Source organism: Myodes glareolus, chromosome 3, assembly GCF_982192425.1.
Source record: "Myodes glareolus chromosome 3, mMyoGla1.1, whole genome shotgun sequence".
NCBI lineage: Eukaryota > Metazoa > Chordata > Mammalia > Rodentia > Cricetidae > Myodes > Myodes glareolus.
Genome location: NC_142028.1, coordinates 1,699,267 through 1,726,837, shown reverse-complemented (window position 1 = coordinate 1,726,837; position 27,571 = coordinate 1,699,267). Strand labels below are relative to the sequence as shown.

The following is a 27,571-nucleotide window of genomic DNA, read 5'->3' as shown; positions in this document are numbered from 1 at the left end:
CTAAATAACTTCTTAGTAAGTGAGTTCAAGGGAAGCAGGTAGAGAACGTACTAGAAAAGTCCATGTCTCTGAACTTTAATGTTTTACTTACCTATTATTTTTATTATATACTATTATTTATATTGTTATTCTTTCATATGTTACCTCCTGACTGCAGTTTCCTCTCCCTCTACTTCTCTCACTCATCCCCAGCACACACCTCCCTTCTCCCCCAGATTAATCCTCCTTACTTTCTCTTCAGAAAAGAGCAGGACTCCCAGTGATATCAAGCAAACCTGGCGTAATGAGTTACAGCAAGACTAGGCACATATCCTCATTTCAAGGCTGAATGAGGCAACCCAGTATGAAGAAAGGGGTCCCACAAGAAGGTAAAAGAGTCAGAGACACCCCCACTTCCACTGTCAGGAGGTCTACCAGCTGATCGTTTATGATTGGAATATTTTTCACTCACAGAAGCATCTGCATGATGACACTTTGGGTTATAATGACCACAGAATAAGAGATCTGCAGCTACCACAACACAGTTATTGGATATTATGGACAAGAGACTGCTAGTTGTTATTACACAAACTAAAAATAGCGAACCCGACAAATACTGACAAGGAATGTCTGAGACTTACGTTCTAATGAAATGAAACAGCATCTTATTTAAATAGTTTATCTCTTTCTGTAACAGTCCAATCGTCTATCACCTCTGAATTACTAGTTTGATATTTCTATATTATGTTCTTTTCTTCTATCACTTATTTGTGTGTATCTCTGCTTCCTAATTAAATTCCCAGATAAGTCCACATCTCTGATATTTAGGTTACTCCCTTTATCTTTTATGCAACAATTATTTATTCATTATAATTTTTGACTTTCTTTGTTTTGCTTTTTATAGAAAACAATTTTTCTCCTATATCTTGATTTCAGTTTCCTTTCCCTTTAATTTTTCTGAATATACCTATATTCTATCTCTCATTAGAAAAAAAACAGGGTTCTAAGGTATAATAAAAAAATACGGTGCAGAATAAAAGCTAATGTTAGAATAGGACATAATAAACAGAAGGAAGAGATACAAGAAAAGAAAAGAAAAGCCACAATATAAAGATATAGATGCAGAGATCCACTTATTCACATACTCATGAATCCTATAAAAGCATAATGTCATAGGCCAAGAGACATATACAATGGAGCTCTATGGTGAAAAAGAGAACAATATATATGATAAAATTAAAACCAAAAGAAGCAAAAACTGCCCTGACATAATACTTGTCATACTGTATTGACATAATACAGATACATTAGAAATCTGTAATGCTGAATTTGTGTTTTATTGATAATCTAGCCCTAGGCACATGGTATACCGTCAAAAACAGTGTATTTTCCCAGCAAAACTTCCTAGGAGAAAACTAAATTTTCCTTCTCAAATGGTTATCAAATGCAGATATATTTTGGATTAAGGATAGGAACAAGTGCCTACTTTTTTCAATGACAGAATTCCAGGTGTTTCAGAATCTATGAGTTCATGAGTGTCTCTCTTATTAACTTGGATGGCCTTATTTTTAATATGTCCTCCATGTCCTCTGGCTTGTATACTCTTTCTGCTTCCTCTTCTGCAGGGATCCTTTGTTCCTGAGGGGAGAGTTTTGATGAAGACATTTTATTTAGGACTGAGTGTTCAAAGGTTTCTCACTTTCGACATGTTGTCTGGCTGTGGGTCTCTGTATTTGTTCCCATCTACTGTAGAAGGAAGCTTCTCTGATGATGGCTGGGCAAGAAGTTCATCTGAGCACAGCAGAATGTCATTAGGAGGCACATTTTGCTACCTTTATAGTAGCTCGCTGGTACTGTTTTTACACTATGGAACTAGGCTATCTAGTCTTAGGTTTTTGGCTACCTAGACAGTATTAGGGATGGATTCAATTTTATATTAAACCAAGTTTAACAGCCCAACTTCTATATTTTTTATGCAGAGGAGCTCTTTTCCTTTCTTCTTTATCTAATAATTTTACTTTTAACACTTCAGTTAAATACATAAGCCACACAAATTGTCACAATATAGGACTGTTTCATGGAATCTGGTTTACTTAAATCTTTCAGTCATCAGCTACATTGTTATTCAGCCACTTAGCATACTATGAAAATTGTATGAAAAATGGAAGATAATTATTTCTGCTTTTATGGAGACTGTATAGACCCATATAAAAAGACTCGTGGACGTCTAGTCATTAGGCACATTTAAAATTTTTCTGAGGAAATATAGTAATTCACAATTCAAAAAACTAAAATATTTTGGTGTAAAATTTTATGTGACTCTTATGAAAAACTAATAATTTTCCATGAAGTCAGTTTGAAGATTCACATCAAATTTGCAGAGTCAGAGAAAGGACAGAGTCAAGAGTTGCTCCTCCCCCTACAAATGGACCTCTTGGCTGCTTTCTTCACATCCTTGTTCTTCAGGATGTAAATCAGAGGGTTCAGCACTGGGATGATCAAGGTGCAAAACACAGCAGACACTTTTCCTGTTCCGTGGAATACTGAGAGCTTGGCTGGATATAACTAAAAGCTACAGAACCATAAAGTAATGTCACCGCTGTCAGGTGTGAGGCACAAGTAGAGAAGGCGTTGCGCCTCCCCTTTACTGAGCGAATTCTCAGAATGGCAATGACAATGTGGCTATAGGACACAATGATAATAATAAAGGTGAACATAGCAATCACTCCAGAGAAGATCAAAAGCAGCATCACATTGATGTGTGCATCAGAGCATGAAAGCTTCAGAAGAGGAGGGACGTCACAGAAGAAGTGATTCACAATGTTTGGGCCACAGAAGTCCAGTCTGAGCAGACCTATTGTGTGAGTCAGAGAGTTAGTGAGGCCACCCAAGTAACAAGCAAGAACCATCTGAGTGCAGATGGTGGGTCATAATAACTGTATACATTAAGGGATTTGTGACTGCCACATAGCGATCATAAGCCATCATAGACAGGAGGATGCCGTCTGTGGTTACATAAACTGCAAAAAAGAAGCTCTGCAGAACACAAACAAAGAACATACTAGACTTGTGTTCTTATACGAACTTGACCAGTATCTTAGGAGCAAAGATAGTTGAGTAGCAGATGTCTCAGAAAGAAAGGTTACTAAGGAAAAAGTACATTGGTGTATGAAGTTGAGCATTCACCAAGATCAAGATAATCATACCCCAATTACCCACAAGAATGATGATATAAACTAGGCCAAAAAACAAAAAGAGGGGAACCTCCCAATTGTGATCTTCCATTAAGCCAATCAGTATGAATTCCTTTACACCTGTATGATTCCACACTGCCATGTTTTCATCATTCTACAGCTCCTAATTAACAACGTACTATCATGAGATTTAAATGAATAATAAATAAATAAAAAGATTTCTTCCAGGATCTGATAGTCATCATGGTGTGAGACACTGAGAGCTGACCCTGTAATAGATGAAACAAAGAAAGAAATTTTAGTGGTAGCCCACATATATGCAAAAAGTATATTTATGATGACTCAAATTACTGCAGCTAAAATTAGTGTATTCCCTTTTATCAATTATCACAGAAAAGGAAAGGATAAGAAGAACTCTCTTATGACACAATGCTCTCAGTTGGTAGAATGGAGATTTTAATTTAGAGGTTTGTATACAACCTCTGTCTTATTCTTTAACATCCATCAGCCTTCTGCTTAGGAATAATATAAACTTGCTCTAATCTCACGACAAGAGAAATGTCAACATTCTTTGGATAGCCATTTGAAAGTATTCCGCTTCTAGTTAACCTGAACAAATGGGTTTCAATACGTTGTCACCTCCCCCTTTTCAAAGACCTTACCTAAAATATGTCCACCTTATGTCTGAATCTCTGATTCATGAGATTTATGTCACCCTGAGATGACATTAATATTGAGACCTGAGCCACGACAATATAGATCAATGTTTTCATTTGTTCTTTGTCATAAGAATAATGAACTATCACAAGTGTCATTATATATGACAATTCTTTCCTTCACATTTTTATTCAATTTTTCATTTTATATTCTGTGAGTGTTCTTCTCAGCATTACAAATGGTAAAGCAATCCAGAATACACTTTGTAAAAAGGAAATAGCTTGTATGTAACCCCAAAATTTGCAATTATCTACATATTTTCTTTTCAGAAATATAAGATACTACTTCACATGTATTCTTTTGCCTATTCTTTTTGCATTGCATTGTGTCATGTTCAGTTGTTATCATTCTGAAGGCCTGCTCTTTTATGAAGGGAATTGGAGGAGCAGTGAATTGGGGAAGAGGGGAAGTGGGATGGGGGAATTAACTCATTTTCAATCCTGTAAGTCTTAAGGTAAGCATCAGAAAAACAAATTCACCATATTATTTCTTGCATCACTGATAAATATGCTTTATTTACTAATATGAACCCATATGTTCCTTTTTGTCTTTTTTTTAACTTTTTGGTTTCTTAATGATATTTATTATTGATTTTTCTTTATTCTTCTCCCTTAGGATGCACTGAAACTTCAGCATCCCCTCCCTCTTACCCTTCTACCAGTTCCCTACCCCTCTTATCTGCTTCCCCAGATTCACTGCTCCTCCATTACCCTTCATGGAAGAGTAATCCCTCTGAATGATACCAACTGAACATGGCACAATACAATGCAATAGGAATAAGCATACACCCTAATATCAAGTCTGATAAGGCAACCCAGTAGGACAAAATGTGTCCCTTGAACCAGAAAAAAAAAGGACATCCCAATTCCCATACTAGATAACCAACCACAGCATGTTTATGTGTGATTTCCCTCTGTATGCTGTGATTACCATTAATGAATAAAGAAAAGTGTCTTGGCCTGTTGATAGGGCAGAACTTAGGTAGGTGGGGGGGGGATAAGGGGGGAGGAACTAAACTGAATGATGGAAGAAAGAAGGGTGGAGTCAGAGAGACATCCTGAACCTTTGCTGGTAGGCCATGACCTCAGATTAATAGAGATGGGTTAAATTAATTAAGAGTTAGCCAATAATAAGGTAGAGATAATGGGCCAAGCAGTGATTTAATTAAGATAGACTCTGTGTGGTCATTTCAGATATGGGTAGCTAGGATGAACAAGCGGGCTTCCTGTAACATCATGTAAGCAGAGGATCCAGTACAGACCAGTTCAGGCTCCTTGATTGCTGATTCATTCTCCCTGAACCCTATTGAGCCCTCTTTATTTGATTATGTAAGTTGGAGTACTGGTCACACCTGTGGCCTCTCATCAAGTAGGGAGTCTCCACAGAGCTTGGGGCTGGTCATCTCTCAGGCATGACTGCCTGCCAGTGGACCTTCCACACTCTCTGGGTTCCCTCAGGCAAATAATAAAGAGCTTCTTTCCCAAAAGCTCAACCACAGGCCTTGCTAGTCAATACACCAGACACCCACATTTTAGTCATAGGTCATGACTGACAAAAGTTCAGGTAGAACGCCTACCCAAGGACCTCCCCCACTATCCTGATTCCCTCGAGCAGACAACCCTTGCCCACTGAAGTCTGCCAGAAGATCAGCCTATCCCTAGCCTCTTTCCCCTTCTAACCACCACATCCCAGCATTCTACACAGGTGAAACTTCTCTGCTGGATCATAGTCCACACTGTCCACCAAATCCCTTCCCCCAACCCAGGCAGAGACCTCATGCTCAACCAAGGGCCATATAGGTCAGAAGACCAAACAGGAAAAAAAAGGCATAAATAAAATATCCATGTAACAAAGACAAACCCAGGAACCAGCACTGAGACCTATAATCAACGCAAACTCAGATGACAAAATGTGAGCATAAGAACACAGTAAACAACAGCAAAAGCAATATAACACAACCCATGTTTCTTTTGAAAAGATGGAGTACTGAAATCAGCAACTTCATATCTTCAAGCAGATGATGCCCTGATAGAGAATAAATATGTGTTAATAAAATCAACTACAAGGACTTGCATATAAAAATTAAACTAAGACAAAATAGAAAGAAATGGTAAGTGCTGTATTATAAAAAAAAACATTAATTTCCAACAGTTTGGAAATCAGAAGCATGACATCGTCTGATTTCCTAGTTATAATCTGCATAGCTATGAGGCCACACTCCTATTGGAAGCCCTAAGAGCGAAAGCACTTTGTTGCCCTTTTGAGCCTATAATGCTTCTGCCATTAGCACCTGACCCATTCTTCAAAGACAGCAGTAAAATGTTTTTGTCTTCACTGTGCGTTCTTCCTTTCCCAGTTTGAATAAACAATTTAAATATATATAAACCCTACTCTCATAACCCAACATATTGTCTCTCATGGTCTTTCTCTGACTTACATGTAAACAATCTCTTTTTCAGTATGAGGTAGTATGCATGAATTCTAGACATAAAGATTTAAACAGCACTAGGGACTCTCATTCAATCTGTTACATGTGAGATGTTCAATGAAGGACTTTACATAAGGTCCACTATGAGTATAAAATAATCAAGTGATTTAATGAGATATGGAGATGTTTTTAAAAAAAAGTGTCCCAAGAAGAGAATATAGCATGTTCAAAACCCAAACTAGAATTGTGCATGATAGGAGGGCTTCTAAATGTTCCTAAATGAAAATTAAAGCAAGGATGAATGCTGAGGAATAATAGATATTGTTTGTGTGGCCATTGAAATGTTGATGAAAACACTCAGTGTGGTGGGAAAACATTTGCACAACACATCACAGTATTTAAATTTTGTGCTTCAATCTTGCAAAATATTTTCCTATTTTCATCATTTTTATTTTAGGATTTTACATTTGTAATGCTTGTTCAAAAGCAATTTATCATAAAAATTAATCTTGTTATTTTTATTTTGTTATTCTATTCAACTGCTGTATTGAATTTCATGACAATATAAATTAATCTGGTTTTAAAGGGACAAGTGTATATTTCATTAAGTGAAGTATTTACAATCTGTTTAGCATAAAAGGAACATTTTGTCTCTTTACAAGAGCCTATGAGACACTTGAAACTTCAAGAAAATTATTTGGTACCTCAAGTTTACCAGTCAGAACATAGGTAAGTCTAGCACACTGTCCCATATTTGTGGATATTGCTGTATCAAATTGAAATGACCATATACAGGAACACCTACTTAAACCAGGAAATATATCTTAGTTCCTGTCTATGTACAAGATCACTAGTCTTTGGAAGAAGAGTGAATCTGATTTCACTCTATCATAGGGAACAGGAAGTAGGCATTTTCTTTTAAACATTTTTGTAATATTGATATTATGATGCAATTTAATCATATCCCCTATCCTTTTCTCCCTCAGAACCATCCCATATCCTCATGCTTGTTCTCTTTCAATTTCATCCCCTATTTTTTCATTGATTGTCATTATATTAATATATCTATGTATATATCCATACATGGACAAATGCTTATATTTCTAAATACAAAGTTGCAATCTTTTTAATCTATATAAATTTATATTTTCTCTTTTGAAAAACTATACATTTTACTTGAAATAATGCCTCCAAATAAGGATTCAATACATTAGAGTTTGCATAAGATTCCAAATTAATACCAAGGATACATATTCAAAATTGCTGACCAGTTTGATTGCCTCTGAGTTTTCAAATTGTGCTTAAAAAGATGATTTCATTGATAATCACATGGATGAGGAGAGGAAAGCAATGTGATGGAAATATGGTCCAGTTACATTTATGACATTATCTACCCAGAATAAAGAAGAATAGGGGAAATACATAAATGCATCATCTTCTGTTAACATATGGTTCACATCTATGATGTTAGAATTGTAGGTCGAATATGAATCCCTCTAAAAATTAAATTCAGCACTTTTCTGCAGTTAATATTGCCTTCTTGATTGAGATAAAAGATTTACAAAACTAATTTCTGTTTTCTACCCTCAAAAATTTTCCTTTTAAAGACATATTTTAATTTCATTTTGCATTCTCAAATTAATGAGGCTGATCTATAGTCACAAATTAACCTGTGCAAAGTAATAGGGGATTTTTCCCCATCATTTTATAATTATATAACAAAAATCAGAATGAATGGTTGGCAATGAACAATAATACATTGATAATAGTTATGTTTTAAATATTTTTTCATCAGAGTTAAAAATGCAATCCAGAAAAAGCACATGAAATGTGCTAATGATTATTAAATTTTTTCTATCTTCATGAACAGGGAGTTATTCACATAAGTAGACATGTCACCTCAAAATAGATCCATGCCACTAGGGGAAACCTACCTCTGACACTGTCTGGAGGACCAGGAATAGAGTCTGGATAGCTCAGCAACTTAGGATAGAACCAAAGGCAACTGTTAAAAAAAAGTTCAGTGTAATGATTCCTAGTGATATTCTGCTGTACTTGTAGGCAAGAGCCAAGCTTAATTATCAACAGAAAGGTTTCTTCTAGCAACCAATGGAATCCGATGCTAAGATTGGTGTAGCATGGAAAATCCTACAAATGAGGAAGAGGAAATATTGTAGGAGCCAGAGGGGTGAGGAACACAACATGAAAACCCACAGAATCAACTACTCTTGGTGCACAGGGCTCACAGAGACTGGACCAATAATTGGGACATTGCAATGGTCTGAGTTAGACCCACTACACATATGTTATTGTTCTGTAGCTTAGTCTTCCTGTGGTACTTCTAACAGTGGCAAGGGGGGTGGGGGAGCTGTCTCAGTCTTCTGCTTGCTTTTGGGTCCCTTTCCTTCTATTGATTGCATCTTTTGTCTTAATACGGGCTTGTTGTATCTTGGTACTTGATGTTTGGTTGAAATCCCTGGGAGTTCTTCACTTTCCTGAAGAAAAAGGAGAATCAGTGGATATTGAATGAGAAAGAGGTATGGGAGGAGGGACTGTGAGTCCACAGAAGGTGGTAAATGATGGTTGGGATGTTATATATGAGAGAAGAATAAAAAAAATTAAAAGATATTGAATTTAAATTAATGTATCATTCATGCTTTAGACAAGAATGAAAAGGTATTTTATTATACATGAAATGTTGCTTTTATACATTCAAACTGTTGGAATTTATTCTTATAGATGTACTTGTATTTTAAAACAATGCACATTTAAAACAATGGCATTTAAAACAATGCCAAAAATTTAAAGATAAATAAGTAAAAATCTTTATATACATTTATGAAATTATAAAATTTGACATTGAGAATAAATCTACATTTAAACCGACAAGCAACATCAATATCACAAAGTAAGTGAGACAGAGCTACAAATTCTATCTCCTACCTTAAAATAAGTACGCCACTTAGGAGATTTGAACTACTATGGCTAAGAGTCTGAACTCTCTTATAATCTATACTTACAATAAAACCTTGTACCAGGATAAAAAACAAATGGAAGAAAATTTGAAAAATTTCTTAAAATATTTTATTGAAACGCTTAAAGAAATAGTCTAAATTGTTTAAAAGTATGTTATTTTATTAAATTAATAGGAAATAATATGTATTATATACTAATTATAATTATTAGTCTATTTCTTAAATTTGCATAAGTGTACAAATACTTTTAAGATACTATATAAGATGGTATTAAACAATATAAACATACTTGTCCTTAACATTTGTAAGAAAGTTTAATATAATTATTGATGGAACAAGTCACAAAACAAAGCAATCCCATACCAACTCGAAATTAAGATTAATAAAAGGGTTATTTATTTAAAAGGAAAACTTACAGATCACCGTCCTAGACAACAGCCACCTGCAGGACCAGGAAAAGCATCTGATAGCCAGAAGCGGAATCTGAAGCAAGCAAGCAAGAGAGAGAGAGAGAGAGAGAGAGAGAGAGAGAGAGAGAGAGAGAAATGCCGCTTATTTATAAAGCAAAAGATACCACACCCCAATGGGCTGGTATCTCAAAGGCTATTGGCTGAAGGAGCAAAAGTAGTTCCTGCAGCATTTGTAAAAAAGTGTGATATAATTATAGTGTAAATTTGTAAGCATTATATCAATAATGTTCTAAATAATTCTCTTGTCTATGAAGTATGGTGAATTAAGGATACATAATCTTCAAATTACAACATATATTCTAAATTGTTGACCATGATGTTACATTTGGATTACTGGCAATGAGCTTCCATTAGTGTTCAGTAAATAAAAGAAAAATATCACAGTCTTAAACGGAAACAGCCCTTCATTACTTACAATTTTTCAAAGTTAGAATGAACCACATGTTTTCTGTAGAAAACCTGGTTTTCACAAGTCTTTAAGGACTTATTATGTGGAACAAGGTGGTTTAATGGTAGTTTCTACTCTACTAGAGAAATAACCTGTAGCTCCTTCCTGCTGTGTATGCAAGTCTCAGTTGTCCACAGTTGAGTCATTAGCAAAACAGTAACAATAGTGAAAACACACCAAAGCAGTACTATTTTTGGTGTGGAATGTGTTATGGTGAGTGTCAAAGTTGTTGAATAGTGTAGAATATTAAATGCATGATTTGATTAGTGAATTTATTTATTCATTTATTTATTGAATTTTTAAATATAGCAGATATGTTTTGAGGTAACTTACATCGATATATAAATTCTGTGCTATTAAATGTAACATTGAATTGGCTTAAACCAGTGAAGTTGAGTATAGCAAACCAACAGCTGATATTTTTCTAAGTAAACATATGTGTTTGCTATTACTATGTAATAGAATAGTATAATTTATAGTCAGATAATTATACAGAATATGAATAAAATGTCTTTTATTCTGGAAAGAGGAGAACTAAACTTAAAATATCACATGACCTTATGCACAAAAAATACTGAGGATTATAAAAAAGGCTGTTGCAAGAAGTACAGGAGAGATGCAAGGCATAGAGTTAGTCTTAATAATAAGTAAAATTTATAGACACTAGCTGGAAATAATTAAATGTCATAGTAGATATAGTCAAATATTTGGGTCAAATGTAATAATATTTAATGAATGAAATGTTTATGAAAGTAATTAAAGAAGTAAATAAATGGAGAAGTATCACTTTAAATGAAGAATAAATATTTTTCAACATCTGTGTACCTGAAGTCACATAGAGTAGTAAATTTATAATATTATAAAAGTAAAGTATTCATTGAAATATTTTAATAATGACAAGCTATATCATTATAATCAATCTAGAATAAATATTTCTAAGTAACTTGAATTCTCATTCATTTAATAATCCCATTTCTTTCAAACAATTTTTTGACTGCATTTTTTACATCCTTGTTTCGGAAGCTGTAAATAATTGGATTCAACATAGGAAAGACAACAGTGTAAAACAGAGCGACTACCTTATCAGTGTCTGGGGAATAGCTGGTGGTGGGACGCAAGTACATAAAGAGGAGGGTTCCATAGAACAAGGTGACAGCTATGAGATGGGAAGCACAGGTGGAGAAGGTTTTGCCCCTTCCTCCCGAGGACTTGATGCTCAAAACCGTGATAAGGATGCAGAAGTAAGAGATAACGATGACCAGGAAAGAACTCATCTGGATTGTGCCACATAAGGCAAAGAGCAGAAGCTTGTTAATGTGGGTATCTGCGCATGACAAAGCAAGCAGTGGTGGGATGTCACAGAAAAAGTGGTTGACAATGTTGGAGCTACAGTACGGAAGCATAAATGTGAGGGATACATGCACCAGTGAGGTCATGCTTCCACTAAAGTATGCCAGCATTATGAGGCTGAAACAGACCCGTCGGGACACCAGCGTAGAATAAAGCAGCGGGTTACAAATGGCTGCATAGCGATCATAAGCCATTGCCGCCAGGATAAGACACTCTGCATCTGCAAAGCATGCGAAGAAAAACATCTGCACAGCACATCCATAGAAAGAGATGCTTTTCCTGGCAGCTAAGAAATTTGCCAGCATTTTAGGAGTAATGGCTGTAGAATAGCTGATATCTAAGAAAGATAAATTGCTAAGAAAGTGATACATGGGGGTTTGAAGTCTTAAGTCAATTCTAACTAGAATTATTAACCCCACATTTCCAACTACAGTCAATGTATACACTATGAAAAACACCAAGAACAGCATGAGTCTGAATGGCAGATAATCTGTGAATCCAATAAATATGAACTCTGTTGGCCTGGTATAGTTTGTGCGCTGCATTTCCGAGGGCTTCTTGCTTTTCTCATCGGCAGTCGATGATATCCAGCAATGCGAAGTTACCTGGGTGTTGAATGAACCAAGGTCCTTGTTTTCTCTTCTAAGGAAGCAAGGAGAATTAAAAAAATAAAACAAGCTAGAAAAGAACATGTCTTTGTCTCTTTACACTTTTATTACCTTTTCATTATCCACTCGTCACTTATGCATTTTGGGACTAATGAAGAGAACTAGATATATGCTATTTGAAAGCAAAGGGAAGACTACATAAGCAGAAGGAAGAGATCAATGGAGGAGAATGATGGATAAGAGCAATGCATAGTGACATTATCAGTGTCATAATCAGACCTATGAGATTGCCTGTTAACTTAAAATTAATTAAATTAAATCATATTTGATGTCATTACATTATTTTTATCACTATTTATTTTAAATTGGAACCGAGAAGTTATTCTTGATTCCTAAAAACTATTACTTAGAAGATGGCTTTTCTCAAAGCAGTAACCCTACTTTAGGTTTGCATTTTCTTCATTTTAATGTGAGATTATTTGGAGTCATTTCTGAGATTGGGAAAATAATGAATATCTTAAAATTTTTTAGAGTCGGTTAAAATTTTGGGGTCAAAAATCTATATTCTTGTATATTGTCAAGTGAATAAAACTATGAGAATGTTATTGGTATATTATGATATAAATTGTGATAATCATAGAACATCTGTGATCAAGAAATAGACAACCTAATACAAAAATATAGAATATTAAAAAGTAGGCACAAGTTGTCAGATGTGAATCTTTGCTACCTAAAATTTGTGTGACATAGGTAGCATCACTTAATCACTTGGAATTAAATGAATATATAATTTGTTGGCCATGAAAAATATTATATTAACATGTTGCAAATAATATATATCAGAATTTAAGAATAAAATAATACGTTTTATTTAGAGTTTACTTGTCTCAATATCCTGAAATGTCAAAGACAATTTTTAACTTATTTTTGGTCTGGGTTTATGGACCTCTTTTCCTTTCTGATGATTTATAATTCACTAGGGATTAGATGATAGAAAGATGGCTCTATTCAACAGCAGTATACAACAGCATACAAACTATCTACACAGAATTTTTTTAAAGTAATAACACACAGGAAGAGCACATTTGTCTTTCTTTGGATAGAAAAGTCACAAATATTCTTTCAAACATGAGAAATACAAGTTTGGTGCAGAGAAAAATCTCTATAAAAAAATCTTTGGTTTGATTACCAATACTTAAATTAAAGGTAAACGCAGACTATAAAGAATTACAAAAGCTCTAGCTCCAAGAAAAGCAACTAAGGAGATATTTTGCCATAGTTTAAATACCATAGATTATATCAGTGATTATAAATCATAGATTATACCATCTGCAAAATCAGCAGCAACACCAATATTTGACTTGAACCCTTGTCTATTGTTGGAGTTCTATAAACCCAGATATTGGAGATGCTGAGTCAAGAAGAGGAAGTTGTACAGATATTTATATTGTGAAAACAGGTTCATCAAGTGTATCTGCTTATTTGGCATGTAGTTGATACAGTTGTAAAAATGATGAACATTTGGCAGAATAATAAAATAATTTAGTGTCTAGATACATTGGCTTTTCTCCAGATAGGAGAGCAAACATTATTTCTTTATTTCCTCATTAATGACAATGATACTTATTCTAGTTGTTGGAGCTAAAATTTGAGGCTAATTAGATAAAGTATATTTTAGAATTTTAAAATTTATTAGAAACTTTTATGTTTGTCTAGTGTGTGCTATTGGAATTTTATAAAATAAGCCACATATGTCAGAATATATTTATTTATTTTTATTAGAAACAATAGAACAACTATACATACAATGAAAAATGAATAATTGAATGAAATGTCACTGAATGTAAATAAAATATAACCATGATAACATCAGCACACAATAAAGTAACACTTTACCAATAAAGCAACACTGCAGAGTAAATTTCCAGTCTATCAGTTATAAATATTCCTAATTGTAGGAGGTAGAACTTGAGTAAAATTTCATATAACTCTTGCTTACACATGTTAGTAGATAGTGATGATGCTGGTGATGATCCTGATGGAGGCAATAAACAATTAATAAAAATAATTAACTATGGAGAGTATCATATGTGTTTATACTTTCTATATTATTTAGATTCCTCAATTGTCCTGAGACATTCTATTAAAGAATTTTTTTTATAAATGGAACTGAAATAAAGGAAAGAAGTAATTTATCCATGTTCATATATTGAGTGTTCACTTGTCTACTCAAAATACTGCAATGTTTCTGATTATGAATCGTTTTATACAGCCATGAGGATTTTTAGGGTAGGTTATAAAATTCAAGAATATTAACTGCAGTCAGAGAAATTTAATACTTATTTTTAAATTATCATATAGAGCATTTAGTTCCTTTGAAAACAATCCCCAATAAGGAATATATTCACTGAGGATTTTTTATTGATTTTATTGCATTATACAATTTTCTCTGAACACCTTCCTTCCTTCTCTCTCCCCTAACCATTACTACTGTATCCCTTTTTCAAAAACATAATACAGAAGAATATAAGTACATTTTTTCCTTATTATATGATTATTATTGCTCACAGTTTCATCATGACCACTATATCAGTAAGTATATCAGTAAGTACTTCATAGTGAAATGCCAATCCCTCCTACCTGATATTTATAACAGATACAAATAATTGACCACACAAGAATGAGACATAGCAGAAGGGTCAACGAGAAAATAATCAATAAAAAGCGTCTTGTAGTGTCAATAGTTGAATCAAAGTTTCAATAAAGAGTAAAGTATTAAGAAACTTCTGTTTCATGGTAATTAATTATGGAGAGTCTCTGCTATTGTTTCACAAGTTTCTAGAATGTGAAAAGTCAGCTTCCTTCTTCTGTCAGTAATGTAAATAACAGATGGAGCGGTGTGTTTGTGTTATTGTCATAGGTGATGCTGTCTTAGGTGTAGCACGCTGTCTGCTGCCACCTGTTTTCTTAACCACCATGCAGCCTGACTCTCACATGGAATCAACACAGGTGCATATTATCTAAAGCCCAAGGATTAGTTCTGTAACATTGGTCTTAAATACTTTGCTGCTATGTCAGAGATTAAAATACTTACCTCACCACCATCTAAGACTTTTAACAGTGGAACCTATTTTGATTTAGAGACAATATTTATCTCCAGGTTTTGAAGATAAGTATTGTAAGATCACTATTTATCCTGTAGTCCATGACAAGTGGGATGTTGTCCCAGGGTAATTGCCAGCCCCTGTGGAAAACTGTGTAGGGAATTACTTTTTGCAGAGATGTGGCTTAGCTGACTTTTAGGAGTGACAACATGACTGACCATTGGGTAAGAAATAATGTCACATTTGATTACAAACCCTAACAGCAGAAAACACTACTAGTTTGTATGGCTTTTGCTACTCTGTGACAATCTTCTCTACTTTCTGTGAGAATTCACCGTGACTTCATCGACTGCATGAATTTTTGATGCTTGCAGTGATGTGAGGAAAATACAAGGAACAGATTCAGTAATGTTTGAAAAGATGCTGTTTAGGAGGCTGGATTGTTTTATCTGCCAGTTAAAAAACTAAATATAAAAAGTCTTTATTATAGCCAGAAGCAACAAAGAAAATATCTCAGACACAATAGACAGAGTCTACAGTTTAAAATTAGTTTTAGATCAGTTTCATTTCTGGAGTCATTGGGTTCTGAATTTTATATGCAAGGTGTTTTCATATACAGTAACTTCCTTTCCACCTCAGACGGTAAACAAGGGCAAAATCCAGAGGTTGTATGTTTTGGGAGTCTCTTTGATAGCTCTGTCTATCAATTCATATTATGTCTGTCTTTGGGACTTTGGTTTGGTAGCCTTTGCTTTTTGGAATGAACACTGACAGGAAAAATGAAAAAGCCAGCTGGATGGCCCCTTTCAAAGACGATGCTATAAAATTTTTCAAATGAATGAGACAACCAATGTTTCTACCCATCTGTGACGCCTATAAACCACATCAATTACCAGCATGGCAGGACAACCTTAAGTGTATAGCAGTGACATGCGCACCTTGGTAGTAACCAGCACCTCTCTATTTGGATTTAAAGTGCTCAGCCAGGAGATACAATTTCTTGTATTAACTATATAGTGCTAATGAAGTAATGGCTATCGGAGGAGAATCTACAATCTCAAATTTACTAAATCAGCATAATACCTAATGACATTTTATAAACATTTGTCCTTATACCACAGGCAAGCATGGTGTTCCTTCCTCATTAAAAAAAAATAACAAAAACAAAAAACAAAAAAACTCCACCTCTTTCTGAAACACATGCATACAACTACAGAAAACACAACTAATAAAAATGCATACTTGTGTGATCCAGTCCTAGAAGACATACACAAAACACTTTCCCACTTATGGCTCAGGAAATACCCAGAGGAGATGACAGAAATATGAGGACAGAGGTTTGGAGATTTGCTTTGAGATGTGAGATATTAGAAGCTACACACATAAGGTTATACTAACATTAGCTCTCAAACCTGAACTGAATAAGGATAACCCATCAAACACCCCAATCTGTTGAGGGAAGGGTTGCTTGTTTGTCCCTGCTGCCCAGAATCGAAATAATCACACAGAAACTGTATTAATTACAACACTGCTTGGCCCATTAGCTCTAGCTTCTTATTGGCTGACTCTTATATCTCAATTTACGCCATTTATATTAATCTGTGTATCGCCATGTGACAGTGGCTTGTCAGCAAAAATTCTCAGCATCTCTCTCTGAGGGCTCCATGGCTTCTATCTGACTCTGTCTTTCTTCCTCCCAGCATACAGCCTACCTTTCCCCGCCTAGTTCTGTTTTTCCCTGCCATAGGTACAAGCGATTCTTTATTCATTAATAAATAAAAGCAACACATAGAAGGAACCTCCCACACCACCAAAATGGTCAGGTAGGACTTCAAGATGATACAAACGACTATGTAAAAGCCACTGAGTAGAAAGCTAGGATCAGAAAAGAAATATGGGGAGGTTGTTTGGAGAAAAGTAAAAAGGGAAAAGATGTAATTATAATTTCAATAAAATAAAATAAAGTTTTGGTGAACTGGAGTGGGTATCTCCCTTCTTCTTCCATTAATTTAAGATGCTCAGTTTAGAAAAAGAAAAAAGAAAAAACTCACAGGTCTACAGCTGGGGATAAGCATTTAGCAGTCTGGCTTTCAGTTTGCCTCACCATGCTTGACTGGTCAGCCAGCAGGTGAACCATACTAGCAGTAAAATCCTTACTAAGGGAGAAAGGTTGTCCAACCTATCTCTCAGAACAGGAGTGGTGTAGGAGGTCCTTCTGTCCATGAGTTCCTTTCATTAGTTAATGAATAAAGAAACTGCCTTGGCATAGTTGATAGGGCAGAACTTAAGTAGGTGGGGAAGACAGAACTGAATGCTGGGAAGAAAGGCAGAGTAGGAGAAGACACAATGGAACTGCCAGAGACACTGGAAATTTTACCCGGAAAGCCACTGCCAGGTGGTGATACATAGACTAATAGAAAAGGGTTAAATTAAGATGGAAGAATTAGCCAATAAGAAACTAGAACTAATGGGCAAAGCAGTGATATAATTAATACAGTTTCTGTGTGGTTATTTCAGGGCTAAGCTAGCCAGATGGTCAGGATGAACAAGCAGCCCCTCACTGCAACACAGGAGGTTGGGCAAGAAGCTGTATTCCTGTCAGGTATCTGTCTAACTCCTAGTCTTTCTGGATCTTTTCCTGGATTTTAATTTTGATTTGCCCGTGATGACCCCAACAGACCTGTGCTATTGAATAACTGGCCTGCAGGTATTTGAGAAGCCTAGAAGCATTAGTGGATGGGGCTGAGCTTGAGCTATTCCCCAAAGACCTGATTTTATTGCTTATATATTATCTAGAGAATCTTCATTTAATTTTCTTGTCTTTCAAGAAGTACATTTCCTGTAATTCCTCTACTACTATGATTTTCTACCTCCCCATAGAAACAGAAATACAGAGAAAAAGTCTGTCATATTTACCCTTATAAATCATGGGCCTTAAAAAATAACCTATGTCTTTAACCGATTTCTATCAGGTATTTAGTCATAGCAATTATAAAAATAATTACTGCAAATATTTTTTAACCTTTTTTGACTACAACTTAAAAGAAAAAAAGCATTCAATATATGCTTTCAGTTCTTGACATTAAGCTCATTTTGTATACAACTTAAGGTTTTTTTTACATCAGTAACTCCTCTTTTTTGTTTGGTTTTCTATTTTCAAGATAGAGTTTCTCTGTGTAGGTTTGGTGCCTATCCTAGAACTAACTCTTGTAGACCAGGCTGATCATGAACTCAAAAAAATCTTCCTGCCTCTGTCTCCCAAGAGCTGGGATTTTTACTTTTCTTTATTCTCTATGAATTTCTATCTCTTACTTTATGACTGGCTGTGTGACTGGGTGAGTGGCTCCTGGTACCCTCTTCTCATTCCCTCACTTTTTCCTCATTATCTTCTTCTTCCTCCTCCTCTCCTCCCCCTCCTCCTCTTCCTCCTCTCCTCCCTCTCCTCCTCTCCTCTTCTTCCTCCTCCTTCTATATAGGCTAGATTTTTAATTGTATATATTTTCTCTTTCTGCTAGACCCACCTCTCCTTTCTTCTGTTCAGCTAGTGACCATTCAACACTTTATTAGATCAATCTGGTGTTTTAGGTAGACAAAGAAACACAGCTTTACATGGTTAAACAAATGGAACATAGAAGAATGCAAACCACATATTTGATTCCTTAAATAAATATTCCACAGCATAAATAAACACAAAATATCTTAGGCTAATATTCCACAAAAGGAGTATGATACATGTCCTGTCCAGAGTTGAGAGCTCCAACTTTGGTATCTCTGTACATTGAGCCACCCTGACGTTCTTTATGAAATGCTATCTACAGTGAAAAAGTAGCTTTATGAAGAGGTCAGAGAGATATACTACTTTTATGGGACTGGTTATTAGATGTGTCCATTTAGCAGAATATTGGAGTCTTCAAGGCATCCTCTTTATATATTGACTGCCGATTAGAAGGCTCCGTAGATTAGGGAGAAAAAGATTTTTCCCAAATCATTTTATTTTCTAGAAATACTGACAGATTGCCCAAAAACACGTGACTCTTAGTAGATTATTGGTACAGTCAGATAGATAATCAAAAGGAACTATTACAGTAAACATTCTAATTTCAAAACAGATGGTTGTTGGCTTAAAACAAAAAGGCAGGTACAAATTGGAATCAAGGAGGCAACACACAAAAACAAAAACAAAAAACAACTTGCAGACTAATGAGTGGCATTTGAAGCTAAGAATGACATCATTTGCATTGTCCTACACAGCTTCTTTCCTCCATCTCTCCTGATTGCAAAAACATAGTCCTCAGTTTTACAGACTCTTTTTGTTGCCTGTAGATTTTCTGATCAGATGTCTCTTGTCTAAGTTAGGTTTACATGTAGCTATTAGATGTTTTAAATTGTGTCAGAAGGAATCAATCCATCAGTTAAAGAGTCTGTCAAAGTATTATGTAAATGGACTCTCAAGATATTAGGCATATCCCCACTTGCAAATCTATCTCACTATTTCTGTGCCCTCTCCCAAATATCTCTCCAATACTATATGCCTAGTGAGAATGGCTGCTCTCAATAAAAAAAGCAATTGTCACAGACAACAATCCTCCTAGTAGTGGCAGAGAAAAGGGTGGTGTTTCTTCACATCTCTACTCCACTTAAATATACATTGAACAACTATGTCAGAATATCTCATATTTATAAATAACATCTCTATTCAATTGTATGTTTTATTTCTCTGTAGGTAGGTAGATGTAAGGTTGCAATATTTAGACTTCAGCTAGCCAAGTCACTTTTATTAAATTAAACTGTTTCGGGGGGAATACTTTAAATAATTATCTCCTGTCACACAAAGTCACAACTTCTTGAGCTCAGGATGCAATTCAGAGAGTCACTGAAAGTTAGCACTCACATGGTACATAGGACATTGCTATCATATATCTAAATAGCTGATTTTCATATGCATGTTTTATTCTCATAAATGTCCCAAACCCTGAATTCTACCTCTTTTTTAAGTTTTGTCTAGAAAAACATGGCACACAAACTATGAAAAAATAAACTACAATTATACACAGAAGGTGAGAGTAAATTCCTAACTGATTTTTTTCATACAGTTTCAAAAAGCGGTTAAGATTAAAGTAACAACTGTTAATTCTGATTGGAATGTGCATTCTGCTTCAGTCCACAGAGTGCCAACGTGGAATAGAAAGGACTGAAGTTAATGAAGTTCTCATATGAGTCATTGACATGATAAGAAAATTAAAGGTATCTATATAAATTAGGAGAAATTAATCTGAAGAATAGCAATCTTTTACAACCCAAGATTGAAGAGACTTAAAAAGGGTAATGTTTTGTTGGTCTAAGTTTTTCTGTGTGACACTTTAAGCATACTACCAAAGATAGTCTCAAAGATAGTTTATACTAACATCTTTTTTTTGCCCACTGCCATGGCCAACACTTGAGGGTAAGTGTGAGGAAAGTAGAATGAAATGTGAAATTCCAGAAGGTTTCTCCAAAGCTAGACAGGGTTGGACTTCACACTTGGCTTCATATCTAGTTGTCAAAGAAATTTGTGAGGTTCTTAAAGTTGCAAGAATGACTTGTAGCCCAAATAATAAAAACCCAGAGACAGAAATTGGTGTTCAATCCGGAATTCAGAAGAGCAAAGCATCCGAGCTACTAAAGAAGTTTTACTTCTGCTAAGGTTGGACAATATAAAATTAAGCAGACTATGCCTTTCTTTCCTCTCATTTTATATTCCATCTAGTGTTAGGATAAAAATATATGACTCCCAAGGACTGGGATAAAAGGTTAGGCACCACCACATGAGATTTCTGTGTTGTTCTTGTATAGTCAAGGATGACCTTGAACTCACAGAGATTCATCTGCCTCTGTGTCCCAGATCCTGGGATTAAAGATGTATGTCAGCATTACCTGACCTCCTGTGACTGTAGCTTTGCCTTTTGTTTTCAGATAAGATATATTTATCAGAACACAAATAATATATCACCACAATGACTAGAACTGTGGCCATTCATAAGAAAAAAAATCAGAAGAAAATGAGGTGAATGCATACCAGTAATGTCTGCTACTATATAATATACTAATATAGTATATAATATCCTTTGGAGAGTCAGTCCCACTCTGGAGAGTATTTTAAACAAACAACAACAACATAAAATCATTCAGTTTATATCACAACAAATGATTACTTTTAAAATAAGTTAGGATTAATGAACATAATATAGTAATGAAAACAAAATCATTTTCATCATATATAATTTTTTAAATTTAAAATTTTAAACACAATTTATTTTGTGAGGTGGAGTATGTACTTTGACAAGCATGTCAGAAGATAATTCCTTGCATAAGTTCTCTTTCTGATATGTCATTTCCAAGGAGCAAAGTTGGATCTTACCACTTGACACCCAGCAGTTAACCTGTTGGGCTATCTCCCTAGTTCAGTATTTTGATATTAAAAAAAAGATTATAAGCATGCAAATTAAAATCATTTACATAAGGAAAAGTGACCAATAAAATTGACATTACCACAGGGTCTGACTCTTTTAGTGACACACTAGATGACAGGGTTTTCAAAAAGACATACACACTTTGACATGGTGACACACATCCATTATCTCAGTCCTCCATAAACTTGTTGTTAGTAAATTATGAGTGTAAAGTCAGGCTATGTAACAGATTCCAGACAAGCATATCATTGGATCTTATGTCCTTAAACCCATGAGGAAAGATGTGTGCAGTAATTATGCTGTTTTTCCAAGTTATTTTGTTTGTGTGCAATAAAAATGATAACCAAACAAAAATATGTGGATGTAATATCTGTGCATATTTTCAGATTCTGTATAGATTATGTGCCTTCTACTTAGTGTTTATTTGACCACTTGTCTTCTGGTTGATCTTTAGAGTAATGACCTCTCTTGTGTCTTTTTCTACTCTTTTTCATAGGGAATTATATTGTATTATCAATTCAAATGATGTGCAACTGACATATTCTCACTAACAACAAAAAATACAATGTATCATAAATAATTTGAAGAAGTTAAATGAATCTTATACAGACTTAACTAGATTTCTATACATTTAGATCATTTTGGGAACCTGTCAATAAATATTAGACAAGTCAAAAGGCTGAGATTCAAGTCATACATGAGGAGAAAATATCAAATGCTTCCTGAAGGAATGGGCCTGTTTACACTGAAAGTCAGTAGTTCAATGTTAAAGAGAACCAGAAGATTTGCAGGTGTAAATCAAAATTACCATTGCAAATGCACAAGATTGACTAACTATTAAAAGTTAAATTCCCTAAAATTTCAAAAGACTATAAATGTGTTTATGAATTTGATTATCTTATACAACTTTTCCCAATAGCTGTAGTCTCCAAAGACAAAAAGTATGGGGACAAAACCTAGAAGAAATGGCCAAGAAACTACTGCCCTTGGCATAATCCTCAGAGACAAAGTTATAATAAGCTAATGACAGAATCAAACGGATTTGATCACTAAGTTATCCCACAATGAATATATTGCTGATGTATTGCACATAATGCATCTCAGAGAAAAGAATGTATCTTAATGAATAAGGAATGATTTCATGATAGTTGAGTTAAAGCTAAAGAACATGCTTTAAGAGCATGGAAAATGACTGGATTTATTACTTGAAAATTACAAATGAAAATATAACCTATAGTATATGAGACAATTCTTCTTAAAATCGGGGGTAACATATTTATTTGCTCAGCACATATAAAAGGTAAGCAATATTAGAATCACCTATTAAATTACAGTGGAGTGTTCTAAACACATGATCAAAAAGTATCACACATGATAAAAATTGCTTCAATTTAGTTGATTTCATTAGATTAATTTCCTTAATTCTGAACATGATAGCCATACCTATAAAAAACTATCTCTAATTATTATAATGAGATTTTGACTTCAAATGAAATTATTTTGTGGTTGAAAAAATTGTTTGGTATTCCTCAAAATTTATTGCTATTGCTAAGAATATAGAAACAAAAATAATGTTTTCTGTTTTTTTTTTTCATCATGCTTTTTGAGCTTTCTATGAGACTACAAACTCTTGAATTACAAGGCTCACACAGAATTCATCAGTCTCGGCAGTACATAGGTTTTTTAACCACTCTTTTCCTTCAGGTACACATGAAAAGTTGCAGAAAACACTATTTTATTCGAAACACATTAAATAAGACATATAAGGAACTCACTAACACAGCACTTAGTACATAAGAAACATCTCAGAAACTGTCAGTGAAAGGACAAAATATGATCAATCAGATTTGTCTGTTTATTCTTTAAATTTTTTCTTAGTGGCAATAAAAGAGTAAAACAAGAAATCAGGGAAAGGTGATTTTCTTTTGATGGACAAAACACATTTTCAGGATAGATAGTGTAGGAACCATGGTTTCCAACTAGAAACTGTCAAGGCAACTGTCACTTGTTGCCTGAAAGAGTCCCTCAACTAAAATGATAGAAATGATCAAAATACGTTCTTTTTAGGATACTATATTTTATATTGTGACTTGGATCACATATTTGATATGTTTTTGTTTTTATATCAAACTCCTCAGCTATTATGAGGTGGAAATACAGTTGCTCGGGCTGACGGCTTTCTTCTTTTTAAGGATGGGTTTTTCTTAGTTGTGGTTGCTTCCTCATATCACTCAGTGCATTATAAGCTATTAACTCTAAGCTTAATATTTTTGCTGATTCACATTTTTTACTCTCATAAAGTGAAGAACAAGGGTGATATGATAATATGGGCTTAAATGATAATGATAATGAGAAATAAGAAGTAAGCGATAAAGTCAAAACCTACTGAGGCTAGAGCTGTTATCATCTGGATCAGTCAGTTCATAGCCTATGCTATTCCTGAACTAAAATAGCCACTTGAACTTCATGGTTTCCCTTGAAGTACCAAATATTTCAGTGAGGGTATTGATACATTAGTACTAAATTTTAGATAGAAAATTTGATATAATTAGATACCTAATTTCTATTATAAATCACTTGTTAATTCATTTTATTAGTGTGTTGTTGAAGCCAGTGAGGAATCATCCCTCCAATAGTTTTGTAAATATATATTAAATGCTCATCTGTGTACAGAACTAATTATTTATTAGAACACAAAGCCAAGTAAGAATATGAAGTTGTTTCCTCCTAGAAAGCATTTTTCATCTTTTTAAAATAAAAAATTTTAAAAAATGATTTATGATAATCTATATTCTGAAAACTTTCCACATCTGCTACTGAGTTTCAATACTTTCATTCTCTAATATTTCAGTATCTTAAATACATAGTTATGATTTATTCCTACAAATTTGTTTTTATTTAGATATATTTTGGTTTAATGTTAGGATCTAAGCTCTATAAGAATAGCATCTATGCTATGTGGAATTTTATACACACTATATGTGCATCCTTATGATCCTTCATACAGAGAAGACAGATATTACATAATCGTCATCTACTCAGAACTACACAGTCAGCTACTCAGAAATATCAGGAAAAAAGAAACTTCAATTCTCCATGTGCAAGATGTTTTCTTCAAATTTATTTTGCATGAGTGCTGTGTTGCATATAAATAAGAATATCTATGGAAAAGTTATGTAAATATTGAGTGTTCCTGAGAAGCTATAAAATAAAAAGAAATTGTATAGTTATGAAAAGGAAGCAAATACACAATTTCTCAGTGTTCAGAAAGCCAAACTAGAGTTTGCAAGTAAAGACATTATAGATAACACTTTCTGTAACTTTTTATAATACTACACTCTATCCAAAATTTTTGAAGTCTTTGATATTTACTCCTGTGAATGTGGAAGTCATGAGGAGGTTTAGAATTATTTGAAAATAAAATTTACAATCAAAGTTTTAGTGACCCCCAGAAATTCAGGATTAATAAAAATTAAACACCAGGTCAGATTTTAAATTATGGTAATGTTTGGGGAAAAGAGATAGACAAAGAAACTTGAAATTCTAAGAGCAGAAATCAGTAATATGGAATCAGGAATGTACAAAACTCAAGGTTTCAGGAAATATTAACTAAATGGAACAATTACTAATCCTAAATAATTATTTTTATAGATCAAAGATGTTCAAGGCCTACATCAATGCACTAGATCTTATTATTTTTGTTTTTTATTACTTTTAGCTTTTGTTTCCTTCCAATACACTGAACTTATAATTATTTTTCATAAGTGAATTCTGCAAAATTGACATGACCTTGAGTTTTATATATTCCTCATTTCATATTACTGATCAGAAACTCATTTATTTCTTTAAGGTAATAACATTCCTCACTGTGCTACACACTGAATGCAACTGTTTATCTCCACAGGATACACAGCCTGAACCATTGAAATCATGTGTTGTTGTTCTGTGTCTTGCTCTTTTGGTTTGTGGCAAACCATCATACTTTATTGTGAGTATGAAAAACAGATTTTATATATCCTTTTCTTGCATCCTATGAAAATTTAGGAAACGTGACTACATAGGCTTGCAAAGAATTCAAGGAAATAAATACAAGTGGACATCTCTACTGGGTCTGTGGATTTGACACACAATTTGTCACTTTTTTCGAATTTGTGTAGTAAATGACTTATAACTTTGATACCTGTCTTCCATGTTTGAATCAACATTACAAAAGTTCCCCAAAAATAATCCTTCAATAGTGTTGGAATTCATCTTAATTAGATTTCCTGATATTCCCAATTTGCGAAAATTTCTTTTTGGGATGTTCTTAATAATGTATATAATTATTGTGATGAGCAATAGTTTTATCATCATAATTACTAGGACTTACTCTTCCCTGTAGACTCCCATGTATTTTTTTCTTAGAAATTTTTCTTTCTCAGAAATATGTTATGTGTCAGTCATTCTCCCCAGGTTATTAATCAGTTTCTACAGACAAGACAGAAGCATTTCCATTATAGCATGTGCTACTCAAATGTATTTATTCCTTGTCTTGGGGGTCACTGAATGCCTTATTCTGACTGTTGTGACTTATGACAGATATGTTGCCAGTTGCAACCCATTGCTCTACCCTCTCATCATGAACAATAGTTTCTGTATACAACTGGCAACTGGCTGTTGGATGAGTTGTGTTCCTGTGCATATAGGGTTCACATATTGAATCTTCTCTCTACCATTTTGTATATCAAATCAGTTGAATCATTTTTTCTGTGATGTACCTCCAGTAGTGAGCCTAGCTTGTGGGGACACTTTTGCTAGAGGTAGTGATTTATGTGATTACCCTTTTAGTGGTCACAATTCCTTTTATGCTGATTCTTGGATCTTATGTAAAAATGATCTCAACCATTCTGAAGCTTCCATGTGCTACTGGTAGAGCCAACGCCTTCTCTACATGTTCTTCCCACCTTATAGTTGTAGCTTTATTCTTTGGATCAGGTATCATCACATATTTGAGACCAAAGTCCAGCTATTCAGCAGTAACAGACAAATTTCTTTCTGTTTTCTATACAATTGTGACTCTAATGTTTAATCCCATCATATGCTGTTTGAGAAACAAAAATGTTATGATTGCATTGAAAAAGTTCCTTCTAAGATGTTTTGTGTTATGACTCAACAAACAAGTTGATTATATTTATAAACTTCTTATATTCTGAAATTGTAGTATAAATATGTCATTAATTTAATGTCTTCTCTCCTTTTACTCATTTAGGTAACTTTCCCCTTATGCCTGGTCAATAACATGGCCCCATTTTAAAAATTATTTTTATGTATAAACCTATGTACATAAAACACAATAAACATTGCTCTTTTTCATACAGTATTTGTGATTATTTTTTAACAACCTTGATTTTGAGTCATTCTGAAGGGTGCTCATGTTTTATGTTATGCAAAACGAACTCAGTGTTTATTATCTCAAGCTGCAGGGCGATTGGTAAAGAAAAGTCCCCAGACTATCTTGATACAAAATATACAGCTTTAATAAACAGAAGTAAGACTTACAACAGCTTACACCAGAATCCAACCGATCCTTCCGGACGCAGGAGCCAGGCGAAAAGAGAGCTAGCAGAGCGCATTTGCTAGGTTTATAGGCAGGCTTTTGCCTGAGGGCGGCACGCCCCGAAAACAGAATATGATTGGCTGAACTCCCCTATCAATTATCAAGCAATAGATTACTTCCAAATTTTAGTTCTTATTTATGTGCAAATAAAAATTCAAGAAAATTCTTGATTTCAAAAGTAATAATGGTGTTACTAAAGAATTGTTTAATTCTTTTCATGATAAGATTCCAAAATAACTGCTCTATTTTCTAT

General features: G+C 34.2%; 1 protein-coding gene and 2 pseudogenes across 1 annotated transcript; 1 reads left to right on the top strand and 2 right to left on the bottom strand.

The window, feature by feature from the left end:
• Window positions 1–2,379: 2,379 nt before the first annotated feature.
• Window positions 2,380–3,315, bottom strand: LOC148122480 (olfactory receptor 5J3-like; annotated as a pseudogene).
• A 7,852-nt stretch (window positions 3,316–11,167) lies between these two features.
• Window positions 11,168–12,106, bottom strand: LOC148122479 (olfactory receptor 5AS1-like). The gene has a single exon (XM_087903829.1). It carries the CDS (start codon window positions 12,104–12,106, stop codon window positions 11,168–11,170), a length of 939 nt encoding a protein of 312 aa, XP_087759955.1.
• Window positions 12,107–25,911: 13,805 nt separating this feature from the next.
• Window positions 25,912–26,869, top strand: LOC148122478 (olfactory receptor 10AG1-like; annotated as a pseudogene).
• Window positions 26,870–27,571: the final 702 nt, after the last annotated feature.

Bases quoted from the DNA above. Each gene is read 5' to 3' on its own strand.
- LOC148122479 (XM_087903829.1), bottom strand. From the start codon at position 12,106: ATGCAGCGCACAAACTATACCAGGCCAACAGAGTTCATATTTATTGGA.